Source organism: Leucoraja erinacea, chromosome 29 (genome assembly GCF_028641065.1).
Source record: "Leucoraja erinacea ecotype New England chromosome 29, Leri_hhj_1, whole genome shotgun sequence".
NCBI lineage: Eukaryota > Metazoa > Chordata > Chondrichthyes > Rajiformes > Rajidae > Leucoraja > Leucoraja erinaceus.
This window is the reverse complement of record NC_073405.1, coordinates 11,147,727-11,162,229: the sequence shown is the minus strand read 5'-3', so window position 1 is coordinate 11,162,229 and position 14,503 is coordinate 11,147,727. Positions and strand designations below refer to the sequence as shown.

The 14,503-nt window shown below is 41.4% G+C and overlaps 1 protein-coding gene across 11 annotated transcripts in view; it reads right to left on the bottom strand.

Annotated features, from left to right (window-relative positions):
- Window positions 1-14,503, bottom strand: part of LOC129711148 (transcription factor 12-like) — a 128,095-nt gene that overhangs the window by 46,933 nt on the left and 66,659 nt on the right. For all 11 annotated transcript variants that reach the window (XM_055658592.1, XM_055658591.1, XM_055658593.1 and 8 more), the window contains 3 exons: window positions 14,097-14,164; window positions 9,617-9,752; window positions 9,110-9,159 (listed from right to left, as the gene is read on the bottom strand). In XM_055658592.1, coding sequence (XP_055514567.1) covers window positions 9,110-9,159; window positions 9,617-9,752; window positions 14,097-14,164 — 254 coding nt within the window. The remainder of the gene's footprint in view (window positions 1-9,109; window positions 9,160-9,616; window positions 9,753-14,096; window positions 14,165-14,503) is intronic.

Sequence of the window (14,503 nt, the reverse complement as noted above, 5' to 3'; positions counted from 1 at the left end):
CAATCTTTACGGCGCATGCAAAACTATCAAAGAGAGACAGTGCTGGAGTAACTCAGCGGGTCAGGCAGCATCTCTGAAGAGAAAAGATGGGCGACGTACTGAGGTCACTTCACCAATTCAGGTGTAACCAGAGACCCCCAGTCCGAATAAGCCCCCTCTGCCACGACCTCTTCTTCTACCGCCAAGCCATGTTTGAAGGCAGTCGACCAAGTCACTGTGGATCCCATGCGACTTAATCTTCTGGATCAGTTTAAAAAAACTGTTTCAGTTCGTAAAATGCTTCAATGTGGATGGCAATAAGCATAATTAGAAGCAAAATATTTTCGAACCACAATGCATTTTCCAAAACCTATTTTCCTCTCTCTTCCCCCCCCCCCCCTCCGTTAGCAATGGGGTAAAATAGAACAGGTTACAGACCTGAATATTAATCTAGCAAAACTGACTTTTTTATAATCTGATTAAATAGCAAGCATCATGATGGGAATTGAATGATGCACATTTAATAACTCTGCCATCTGTCCATTTCTGGCATCTTTCCAGCTTTGAACACAGCTGTGCAGGAGGTATGCATGCATCAGATTCTAAACAAACTTGATGAGGCTAGCAAGTCTTCAACTTCCAGCAGCAAAATTAGTGAAAGGCTTCAACTAAATTATTATTTTTCCTCATTAAATTAGGCTTTTGTTTTTCCAAGAGGGATCAGAGACTTGGTTACAACGAGAGGATGATAACAATTATTTTATTGGATACCGGGAAAGCCATAATGTGTACTATTGGAGTTCCACCGCGTTCTACTGATTGGAGACAAGGAACTGCAGATGCTGGAATCTCAAGTGAGGTGGTGATGGAGAAACTCAGCACATCAGGCAGCATCTTTGGAGGGAATGGATAGACGGGTTTGGGTTGGGAACCTTCTTCAGACTGGTAGTTTTGGGGGAAGGAGAGAAAGCTGGAAAGGGACATTGTGGTGGGACAAAATCTGGCAAGTAATAGAAGTAATAGGTGAGGGGGCAGACAAGTGAAGAGGTGGGGTTGAATGTCAGATGGGTAGACTACCTCCAGAGTGGAGAATACAAACATGCTAGGGCAGTTTGAGGTTGAGAAGGTGGTGGTGTGGACGCCTTTGAATAGTATTATGGTGGGCAAGTCTTCAGGGCCTGATGGGATCTACCCCAGTTCAATTAGGGAGGCAAGAAGAGAGTGCATGGTTTTGACAAGGACTTGTTTCTTCTCTAGCCACAGGCTAGGTCCCAAAGAACTAGAGGCAAGCCAACATTGTTCCTTTGTTTAATTATGGACGTAGAGAGAATCCAGGGAACTATTACATGCAGAGTTACATCAGAAGTAGGAACACTATTGGAGAGAAGTCTTCGAGATAGGATTTACTCCCATTTGGAAGAGAATAGGCTAATTAGGGACAGCCAGCACGGCGTTGTACATGTCAGTTTGTGTCTTACTAACATGATTGAGTTTTTTTTTGAGGAACTGACAAAGAAGATTGATGAAGGTGGGGTGGTGGATGTTGGATTTTAGTAAGGCTTTTGATAAGGTCCCTCATGGTAGACTGATCCATAAGATAGAGATGTACGGGATTAACAATGAATTGGTCGTATGTATTCAGAACAGTTTAACTTGGTATAAGTGTAAATTGTCCCTAGTGTGTAGGATAGTTAATGTTCAGGGATCATTGGTCGGTGCAGACTCAGTGGGCCGAAAGGGCCGTTTCCATGTTGTATCTCTAAACTAATCGAAAATTGGATGAAAATCAGGAAACGATATAAATAAGCGGGTCTTTTTCAGTAAGGCAGTTTCGTAGGGAATTGGTGCCTGCCCCAGCTATTGATAATTATAATATAATATATAATTATAAATCATTGTTAAGTACATCTTAAGTACTTATGATTTATATAGGAGTGGAATGCCTGAGCCACTAGGTTCCTTGGTGTTGTTTTACTGATTCTTAATGTTCCTATCAAGTTCATAAAATGGAAGAAATTACATCATTTAAACCGTGCCCATCTAAGCCAAAAGGGCCAATGCAGGTAATCTCATTTCCAACTTCTTCATCTGTCACAATTTGACCAGAATTTTTAACCAATATTAGGATTAGACCAAATCAGATGATGGGCATAATTTGATCTGCTTGTGATTCACAAGCAGATCAAATTTTGTCCATTATCTGATTTGGTGTAACCCCAATATTGGTAAAAATCTGGTCATAATTTTTAAAAGGCTCCAAATTCATATAACTTCCCTGGTTTATTCTACCGATGATGTGTCCTTTCCAGATGCAGGTCATAGAACAGAACAGGTGCAGGTCCTTCAGCCCACAATGTCCTGGCTGAATACAATGCCACATTAACCTAATCTCTACTGTCTACAAGTGATAGATTCGATTGCCAAACATGAACACGATGGGCTGAAGGGCCTCTGTTTGTGCTGAAGATTTCTACGATGCGAGTGCAGTTGACTTTAACTCGATTCGCTCAGCACTGCTGCATGTATTAATAATGTTTCTTTCTACTTGGACAGCACTGAATTTGAGTTCAGAGAAAACAAGTCAATTTTTGCAAGGAGAAATCAAGCAGAAACATTTGAAAATTACACTTGGCCAAGTAACGCCTGCAAATTCCTAACAAAACAAGATAACCTTCATACCAAAATATCAGCACTCTCCCTCCACCAATGACCAAGCGTATTCAACCATACACAAAGATGATATTTCACACCGATAGATCAGAAATGTGATGCTACTTTTAAACACAAAAAAGCCAAAGTTGATAAATGCTCTGTATACATGAAGCACCATTGTTGTACAGCTTGGAATATCATGTTAATGCATACACCAGGGACTGATAATGAAAGATAATCTCGCCTCTATCCTGCTCAACTGTGTCACTGGAGAACAGCACAAAACAATACCTGAACTGTAACTGCACGTCAGTCCACCTTAATTGTCATTTCACTCCGTTATCAAGTAAACACGAGCCTGCGTGCACTTTTGCTGGAGATGGGGGGGGGGAGATATAGAAACAGGGTCCCAAGGGCACCGCAACACCACATGGCATACACAAAACACTCATTAATGCTGGAACAGTTAGGTGAAACTTCTCGTGCTAACCATTTAATATTTGACGTGTACAATTTACTGATGGGGTTTCTTTATTCACTTAGGCTGCAAATGTCTCATACAGCTTTACAAGTAGAAACTAATTTATTCTTGCCGTATCCTAACCGCATAATAATTAAAAACTAGGTTAGTGGTTAATAAGGTGTAACCTGCAAGGACCAGTGAGATAGGTGGTGTGTTTAGTCTCGGAAACAAGAATAGCAGATGCTGGTTTACACAAAATTAAAACTGAATACTGTAGTAACACAGCATTTGTTTTGTGTCTTTTGTTTCATGAGCTATTTTTCTGGAGGGTGAAGAAGAGACTGCAGATGCTGTTATATGGAACAAAAAAAACAGAGCACTGGATGAACTCAGTGGTCAGGCAGCATCCATGCAGGCAGTGGGATGGCCGATGATTTGGGGCATAGAAACATAGAAAATAGGTGCAGCAGTAGGCCATTCGGCCCATCGAGCCAGCACTGCCATTCAACATGGTCATGGCTGATCATCCAGAATCAGTATCCTTCGGTACTGGTTGAGACCTTGCCTTTTAACTGGTTAGCTTGGACTCAGTGGGGCTTAAATGCTCCCATCAATGCTTAAAATGTGCACGTTTAATTCAGAATCTGATTTCCGTGTTAAACATATCAGCAGTTGCTAACCTGCATTATACACCAGTTTGTGTTCAAATCACATCGTTAACAATTCCTTTCTTCAAGACAAATCTGAATTACATTTTTATTTGTGAATAATGGACGCAGCACAAAATTCACACTGCCAAAGAAGACTGGAGGAGGCAATGTCAGTGGATATATTTAAAGCAGAGATAGATAGATTATTGATTTGGACGGGTGTCAAGAGGTTATGGGGGAATGGGTTTAGGAGGGAGAGATAGATCAGCCTTGATTGAATAGCGGAGTAGACTTGATGGACCGAATGCCCAAATTCTACTCTTATCTCTTATGATTTTTCCTGGAGCTTGTAGAATATTACAGCTCAGGAACAGGCCCTTCGCTCACATTGTCTGTGCTTAACATGATGTCAAGATAAACTAATCTCCTCTCCTCCTTGGTGTCAGGAAGGAGTATGGGGTTAGGAGAGAGATAGATCAGCCATGATTGAATGGCGGAGTAGACTTGTTGGGCCGAATGGCCTAATTCTACTTTTTTTAAAATATAACCCTTCCAATCCCTGCATATCCATCCTCGTACAAAACCTCAAACACCACTATATCGCACCCGTCTCCACCACCGGCTGAGTGTTCCAGACCCACCACCCTCCATGTATATAAAAAAACGTGCCCCACGCATCTCCTTTAAACTTTGCACCTTGCTGAAGGAAAAATGACCCCGTGTGGTTCCATCGAACCAGTTCCACTGTTCTGTGAGCAGAAATTATGATGGTTTTCCACTTCCCAACTCGTGCTACAGCTGTTGATAAAAAAGGTTCTAACACAGCAATACAAAGGCAAACCACAAAGTGACCTTTCAATTAAACTCTGCAAGGTTTAATTTCTCCAGATATTACCAATGCCTGGGAAAACGGAGCTCAACAGGATAAACTATGAACTTGCAAATATTCTCTGAAATGGTACTGACTGCTTCATTTTTAAGAGGTCAGTCACCTTGGGAAAGAAAGTAATGAGTGTGAAGCAAAATGTCAAGCAGCGCAAGGCAAATTAACGATAAAAGCCAGGCTGTGAACAACTTCCACTCAATATACAACATGCTCTATTATCTTGGTCTTAGCATAAATTCCTTCCACCGTTCATTCCAAAAACAACCAAGTGCTTAGTTAAACTGGTTAGTTTTCATCTACTTTCTGCATCACAGGTGATGATATAGCACTGATTTTATGCAGGCATAGCAGACGCAAGGGAATTACAGAAAAGCCTAAACAAACATTGACCAGTACAGCACAAGAACAGGCCCTTCGGCCCAAAATGTCCATGCCGAACATGCCAAGTTAAGCATGAACAGGTGATAGAAACATAGAAAAATAGGTGCAGGAATAGGCCATTCGGCCCTTCTAGCTAGCATTGCCATTCAATATGATCATGGCTGATCATGCAAAATCAGTACCCTGTTCCTGCTTTCTTCCCATATCCCTTGATTCAGGTAGCCCTAAGAGCTATATCCAACTCTCGATTACATCCAGAGTTTCTCTCCCAATGTTTCGGGTTGGGACCCTGAAGGGTCTCTACCCAAAATGTCATCTATTTATGTCCTTCGAGGATGCTGCCTGACCTGCTGAGTTACTCCAACATTGTGTGTCTCCCCTTGGAAATTTGCCTCTCTTGCATTAAAGCTCAGCCTTTTAATCCTTGACATTTCCAACATGGGGAAAAAAGTTCCATGTACCCTACATCTCTCCTAATTTTATACACTTACATCAGGCCTCCCTCAACCTCTGATGCTCAAGAGAAAACAATTCAAGATTGTCAACCTCGTCATGTAGGCAATACCCTGTAATTCATGCAGCATCCTGGTAAGGCTCGTCTGGCCCCTCTCCAAATCCTCCACGTCCTTCCTGCAACCAGAACTGCACACAATATCCCAAACGCAGCCTAATCAAAGTGCTATAAAGCTGCAACACGACTTAGAACCATAGAAAATATGGGGAAGGAGGAGGCCATTCGGCCCTTCGAGCCAGTACCGCCATTCATTGTGATCATGGCTGATTCATTGTGATCAGTGTTGCCACTTTTAGGGAGCTGTGGACCCCACGATCTCTTTTGTACATAAACGTTGTTGAGCTTTCTTAAAACCAAAACAGACGAGAGAAATTATGACACGCAGCAAGCACCAGAAATCTGGTGGAAAACAGTCAGAAGATCTGCAGGCATCACTGAAGGTTCCAGCAAAAGTGGTGGTAGTGATGATGGTTATTTGAAGAGGTTGTATCCAATTTGTCTCATCTCCTCAAACCCTGCAACATGCCAGGCTGACAAGTATTTCTCCATATCCCTTTCAAAAATAATTACTGAATTTGTGCCTACCACCTTTTCCAGGGGAATGCATTCCAATCAGCCAGTCATGTAAAATAAATCCACCTTTGTGTAGGAAGGAACTGCAGACGCCGATATAAATCAAAGATAGACACAAAATGCTGGAGTAACTCAGCGGGACAGGTAGCATCTCTGGAGAGAAGGAATGGGTGACATTTCGGGTCGAGGCTCTTCTTCAGACTGAAGTCAGGGGAGTGGTACACAGATAAGGAAGTGTATAGATAAGTGTAAGGTGTGAAAACAGGACAAAGGGAATGGAGATCAAGGAAAATGTAGAATAGATCGTTGTTAGTTGGGAGAAGTTGATAACAAAGCAAACAGAGATAAAATGTAGTCGGAGACAGTAAGACTGGTCAGAGAACTGGGAAAGGGGAGGGCATGGAGAGAGGGGGAATGCAGGTGTTACTTGAAGTTAGAGAAGTCAATGTTCATACTGCTGCCCAAGCGAAATATGAAGTGCTGTTCCTCCAATTTGCACTGGGCCTCACTGACAATGGAGGAGGCCCAGGACAGAAAGGTCAGTGTGGGAATGGGAGGGGGAGTTGAATTCACCTTTCCTCGGTTTCACTTTACTAGTCATCTTAAAATAAACCATCACTATAGATGGTTGTGTCACTGATCCAGTGGCATAAATCTTTCTCCCAGGGTCATCAACTTGTCATGGTGGTGAAGCTTGCGTAGGCCCTAAATCACGACATGGAAACCACCTGGAGCTGTGCGGGTAGTTCGAGGGAAGGGTCCATGACAAAGCGCGGCCTAAGGAGACGCCCCCTCAATGGCGGAGCAGGCGGAGGATGGTGGCTGACCAAAGGGTGGAGCACCACCAAGGCTGAAGCGCAAGGCGGCTGCAGCAGGGAGAGACTCCCTACCGTGGTAGTGTCCACTCCCAACCACTGGACCCAGGTCTGTCTCTGTCAATGCTGACTGCGCTCTTTGCTCCCTATGTTAAACATGCCGCACACCTTAAGGGATGTACCCCCTGCAAAGTCTATGTCTCCAGGATTAGACTCTTCAGCCATCCCAAGACCAACAGAAAGGACCCACCAGGAGATCAATCACACCCGAGAGTGATCACCGGTGAGTATAATTCATTGCCATGAAAATGCAAGTTTAGTTTCGAGACAGCGTGGAAACAGGCCCTTTGACCCACCAAGTCCACGCCAACCAGCAATCACCCATTTAGACTAGTTCTATCCTATACACTGGGGACAATTTACAGAAGCCAATTAACCTACAAAGTTGGACGTCTTTGGAGTGTGGGAGGAAGCTGGTGCACACGGAGTAAACCCACGTGGTCACAGGGAGAACATGCTAACTCCATGCAGACAGCACCCGCGAACAGGTTCAAACCAAGGTCTCTGGCGCTGTAAGGCAGCACCTCTACCGTTGCTCCACTGTGCCGACAATATTACCGATTCTACAAAATATCTGATGTAATGATGTTCAGACCAACTCTTGCCTACCTATTTTCATCAACTTATATTACATCTCATAAATAAACTTTTCCCCCAATGTCTCACCCATTTGTGATAAATGTCAGTTACAAGAAGCTACCATAGAGCACTCTTTTGTTTTTTGTATAAAAATCCAAAAATTTTGGAACAAAATATTTGAAATCTTCACAAAATTATTTAAAATAAAACTTGTCCCAAAAGCAGAATGGATCATTTTTGGAATAGCGGAAGGTAACCCCGAATTAAACGTGTGATGTGTATTACTGTAATTTACTGTACTTCTAATAAAACATTTTATTTTTAACTAAAAAAAACAACTTATATTACATCTCTCCTGCAATGCAGCAAAACATAAACACAACAGAATCCTACCGAAGCTTCTGCAACTTTATTGAATGATAGAGCGCGTTGTTTTATTTTTTTTAAATGCACAGTGAGTTTGTTTAAAGTCTTATTTAGAATATTCATAAACCAAAATTCGACACTGCTTAAAAACAGCAATTGTCAAGAGGTCAGGGTACTAAATTCCCAAATCAATACCCCAAAACAACACAAAACCAAAAGAATCTTTGCTCGCCTCCCGAGACATGTTCGAATCACAACCCACAGTTCAGTTTCTGGTCCCCAGAGTCAGTTTGCTAATGCAGCTTTTAGTAGTATCTCGGCTCCCACGAGTGTACTCCTGTATCCACGTTTCAAGGTAGCAGTGCTTTAGAAGTTTATCTGAACAAACACACATTCACCTCGCAAGGGCAGCTACCATTCACAATGTTAAGATTTTCCCCATTCTCTTTACTTCAACTGAGCACCAAACAAACCAGGCACTTTGCAGAACCTCTCTCCAGCTCAATGCAGCTTAACTAATCTTCAGAGTGCCAGTAATTTCCATCTGCCTTCTTATTAACATTGCAGTCTTGATACTACAACCCAATATAGTGAAACAAACTTATTTCGTGACCATTAATGTATGTAGTCTGCAAACAAACACCAGAACATTTGAAAAATCATCTTGTTTTTAAAAAAAATAAACTTGCCTATAGAACTCAGTATTGCAAGTGGTTATGGAGTCTGTCCAAAGCAAGCGTTGTCTGCGAAGGGCGCTCAGCATCGCCAAGGACTGCTCTCACCCCAACCACAGACTGTTTACCCTCCTACCATCCGGGAGGTGCTACAGGTCTCTCCGTTGCCGGACCAGCAGGTCCAGGAACAGTTTCTTCCCTGCGGCTGTTACACTACTCAACACTGTACCTCGGTGATTGCCAATCACCCCCCCCCCCCGGACACTCCTCCCACCAGGAAAAAAAAAAACTATGACTGTATGCACGTAAATAGATTTATTTATTGCTCATATTTATGTCGCTCTTCTAGGGAGATGCTAAATGCGTTTCATTGTCTCTGTACTGTACACTGCACAATGACAATAAAGTTGAATCTGAATCTGAAATAGTGAAAGGCTTGTGGCAGCTTGCAAACAAATTAGATACTTTCAACTCAAAAATGAGTAGTTCTTATTTAAACAATTAACTAAATACTTACCGAAGAAGGCAAACCAGGAGGCACCTTTCGTACTTTCTTGGGCTGGGGTTCTGAGGAACAAATGCAAATTAGGATCCAAAATTATTAAGTCATTTTTTTTAATTTATTTTTTAATAAATCAAGAAAAATGAATTTAGAAAATCCATTGTTGAATGAGAGATGTGAAAGCAAAAGAGAGAATCAGATGCTGGGTTATCCATGCATCAGAGGACAGAGAAATAAGCACAAGAAATAAAATACACCATTTCAAAATCAGCAAGATTAAAAGAAAAGTATTCCACAGAGGATAGATCCTTAGGAGTGATTACAAGGCAATCTGATCAAGGAGCTTAGATGATAAACCCCAAACAAGTATGAAGCATCACCAAAAATAAAACTGATCGTTTTATCATAACCATTTATGCAAGCAGACAAAATTAGAAAGATGGATGAAAACTAATAAAACATAAAGTGATAGGGTCGGAACACGAACAACGCGAAGAGGAGACAACCACTCGGGAATGTTACCTAGATTGCTTGGTTCTTGCACTGGCCTTCTGCGAGGATTGCTGGCAAAGGGGTAATACTGGGACCCAGGTTTGATGCCAGTTGGTGACATTGTTCCCGAATTGGCCATTCCCATTTCTGAATTCAGAAAAGTTCCCTGCATCGTTGAATAAGCAAAGGCACAATTAGCTCAACCATCCTGGGTTACACAGTCAAGAGTCAAAAGTCAAGGGCGCTTAATTGTCATAGGAACCAAAAACAGAACAATGAAATCCTTACATGCAACAGCATGTAGACTCATTGAATACACAATTTTAAAAAAAGTTGTCATTTATTAAAAAAATAAAAAATGGTATTAGTGCAGAACCCCAAGAACAGTAAAGATTAAAACTGTTGCAACTATTTTAAATATCCAACCGATCCAATTTTTAGTCTTTTTATAATCACCCATTCTAAAAGTTGATGCACCAAAACTGACCTTAAAAACCCAGGTCTGGAGATTCTAGACCACCATGGAATTTGGGAGTTTCAGTAGGGTGGCGATCACCACTCTGGTCATGAAATGTTAGAGTAACTCAGTGGGTCAGGCAGCATCTCTGGAGGACATAGGCAATGTTCTAGGTTGGGATCTTTCTTCAGAATGTCCGCAAACATCACCTATCCATCCTTAGAGGTTGCCTGTCCTGCTGAACTAATCCAGCACTTTGTGTTTTGCAAAAGATTCCAGGGTCTGCAGTTCCCTGTGTTTCCATTATGGTCGTGCTGTCTTCCTGAAAATTTCTCCTGCACAAGACGCGTGATGCTTTCTTAATTGAAAATAGACAGCCCAGAATCTGACAACGAGCCACCAGCAGCCAGATCTGGAGGGTGGCAGTAGTATATTAATTTGAGCCAACGTTATGCATTTCAAGATGGTTTGGCAAGATGCTGCAACGTTCCACGGACAAGGGAATCGCAGGAAAATGTAGACGCATTATAGGTTAATTGGCCTCTAACAATGTCCCTAGTGTGTACGGAGTGAATGAGAAAATTGGATAAAGCAGAACTAGTGTGAACTGGTAATCGATGATTGTATTGGGCTGAAGAGCCTGTTTTCAGGCAGTATCTTTAAACTAAATAAAACTAAAATGCTGGGATCTTGAGCAAAACAAAGCGCCAGAAGAACTCAGCAGGTCAGGCAGCATCTGTGGAGGGAATGGACAGGTGATATTTCGGGTTGGAATGTTTTCATGGGCGAGGTGTGTTCGTGGCAAGGATGAGTGGTTGGTGGTTGGGGGGGGGGGGGGGGGGGGGGAAACTTGGGGATAAAGGGCTCCACTAGAGTTGGAGAGCTGCAGGGACTGGTGCAACATTGGAATGATGGTGGTGGTGCTGCGAAAGGAACCACTGATAGGTAATTAGATGATTAATCTGGCAAGGGTGCCAGTCCGACATTACACTGGGAAGACTTAATGATCCCAGAGGTTCCCCAACAAATCACTGTTTCTCCAACAAGTCTCTTTCACAATACTCTAGAAGTAACAGTTGGGTTAGTACATGGATAGGAAAGATTTAGAGGGGACATGGCCAATCGCAGCCAAGTGGGACTAGCGTTGATGGGGCATCTTGATTAGCATGGGCAGGTTGGGGCGAAGGGCCTGTTTCATGCTGTATGACAATGATTCAGTCACACCAGGAACAATGTCATCAATGCAACACGATGAAGGGGTCTCATCGGTTTTGAAGGGATGCCAAGGGTCTGAACACCAATTTCACTCCAAGACAGAAACAAAATGACATTCTGCATCGAAAGCCAGTACAAATTCATTATGGCATTGTCAATGCAATAACTGCAACTCAATGTTTTATACACAATTCAGTTTTTTTTTTATGGATGACGTCATATCGTTGAATAGCCAACAACCACATTTCTGAGTACTTGATTGTGTTTCAAGCACTGCTGCATTAATTGAGATTTCATTTGCTTGTCAGCAAACTGGTAAAAAGTGTCATTGTCTAATCTTTGCAAAGCAAACTGTTTCAGCATCTTTGCACAATAAGAGCAAGAATGTGGTTCATGTTCAGAAGTGATAGGAGCAGAATTAGGCCATTCAGCTCATTAAATCTACTCTGCCATTCACTCATGGCTGTTCTAACTCTCCCTCCCAACCCCATTCTCCTGCCTTCTTCCCATAACCCCCGACACCCGTACTAATTAAGAATCTATCTACCTCTGCCTTAAAAAAATATCCATTGACTTGGCCTCCAGTCTTCTGTGACAATGAATTCCACCTCTGAAATTCCTCCTAATCTCCTTCCTCAAGGAACCATGTGGTGAAGGTTAACAGGGAAATGAATGGGCAAGGGAACAGGATAACTCAGTAACAGTCCTCAATGTAAACACACAAACAGAAAACTTCACTTGTTAGCTCAAAGTTTTAATAGTTACAACATTTGAATTCTGTCTGGGGTTTATAACAATTCACAAAAAGACCCCTACTTACAGAATTAAGTAACTTTTAGAACTGTATAAATACCCGAGTGCACTAATTAAAATTTGATCTACAACTCTAATCAATTTTGTGTGTTGAGAAAATTGCAATTTTCCCCCAAACTATTAAGATTTCAAAATTAAATGCTCAGCAAACAGGAAGGTTGTGCTTTATTGGAACATCAACAGAACAATAAAAATTGATTGATAACCTTAAACAAGTGCAGAGCAACTAAACTGACGTTAAATCAGAATTGCCAACAATTTCCTCAGTACCTGCAGAAGAATACTAATAGGCTGTCTGGAAATTTAGAAGCATCTGCTACTCTATCAGTTTCACACAAGGAAGAAGCAAAATTGGGAGAAAAAACCAACAGCTGGTAAAAACCTTTTATGAAAGGTAACATAGTTGGGCAGGAAGGGCAAACCAATTATTAAAGTTAAAATGATTGTTGCTGTTAAATGCTCAGAAAATCAATTAAAACAAAAATGAGATGTTTCAGTTACATAGAGCACTGGTAAGATTTCAGTGTACAGCACTGGTCTCTTACACAAGGATGTGCATAGATTTGAAGTTCAGAGAACGTTTACCAAACCAATACCCAGAAAGAGCAGCTGCCACACGAGGAAAGGATGGACCGGCCAGGCTTATAGCACTGGAGTTTTTAAAAGAGGGCAAAGTGACTTGGACACATATAGGGATCTTGATATGGTAGATGTGGAGAGGATACTTCCTCCAGGGAGAACTAGGCACCCTTCCACTTGTTACAGACTGGTTACCTAGTTTAACTGTTATTTTATTATATATTTATTTATTGCATTATTGAGTTTGTGTCTGAAAAGCTGTAAGCAAGCAAATACTTTACTGCTCCAGTCCCCACGCTTGCAACAATTAAATACTCTTGACTCTCATTTCAAAAGGTATGCAAGTCTGAATACTGTAACATCCAGGTTCAGGAACACCTTCTTCCAACAGCCATTATCAACTCAAACAAAAACTTCCAACCATGAGCTACTTGGATAGACACAAAGTGCTGGAGTAACTCAGCGGGTCTCATCTCTGGAGAGAAGGAATGAGTGACATTTTGGGTAGAGACCCTTCTTCAGACTGCTTGAACTGCTTGGGTTGCACCAAGAACTTTGGGCTTTGTTTTGTTTTTGCACCACATTGCTTTTTTTTTAAGCTTATTGAATTTTTGTTCATTATGTTATCTTATCAAGTACCATGTTTACAAACCTGTTACACAAATTTCATTGTTCGGTTTTGATACACATGACAAAAAACTCTTGAAAATAAACTGCCCATTTAAGACATTCAAAAGGTAATGGAAGCAGAATCCTTGAATTTAAAATTTGAAAAAAATCTAAGGCAGAGGTAGAGGCATTCTTGAAATGCATGGGGTATGTGGGTGGTAACGCTACTACAGATAGATGGGTTTGTGGTGCCATGAGTCATACAGCACAGAAACTCGTCATGCTGACCATGATACACCATCTAAGCTGGTCCCATATCCCTCTCAGCTTTTCTTATCCACCTACCTGTCCAAGTGTCTTTTAAAGGCACCTCTAGATTACAATCAGATCAGTCGTGATCTTATTAAATTGTAGATGGCGGCTCACGTTGCCAAGTGGCCTATTTCCGTTCCTAAGTCGCATGCTGGTATTTAACCCGAAGTTCATTGTTTTATGGAGCATTTATTATAGGTTGAACAAATTAAATTTCCACTGGTGACATTTCAGCAGGCTAGCTGACTGCTGTACAAAAGTAGTACAGCAGGCAACACTAACAATTTCTTGCATGAGTAACTTAAGTGTTCTCTCTTTGATAAGACAATGACAATACTCCCATTCAAGTGAACCTTTTCCATAACATTGAATACTTAGCTGATAATTATTTACACATCAATTCAGCTTTACATAATAACGTTTGAATTTAAGGGGAGTATTGGAGGGGAGTAAAATCTATTATATCTGCTGTTATCACAAAACAGACTTTGGCCTCGATAGATCTGCAAATGTACATCTACGTACCTGATTTAATGCTGGCATGGCTGAATCTCTTCCAAATGGCGGAAATGTAACTCTCTCAGCATTTTTCACTGTGGAAGATAAAAGTTACATTCAAGTCAACAAAACAGGTCAAATTACGACAGTAACATTCTTTCCATTTTTGCACATACACAATATCCTGAAACAACAAACCTCGTTTACGTTTACCACTGTCCCGTGTACTGAGGTACAATAAAAAGCTTTGTTTTGCATGCTAGCTGCTCAGATCAGTTAATACCATATATAAATATAATCAAAAACTCCAGTACAAAAGGTAGAGCAAAGTGCAAGATAGAGTGCGGAATATAGTTCTTATATCAATGTAGTGCATCAGTTCCTGAGACAAGGTCCAATGTCCGCAATGGGGTGGAAGTGAATTGGACATTACT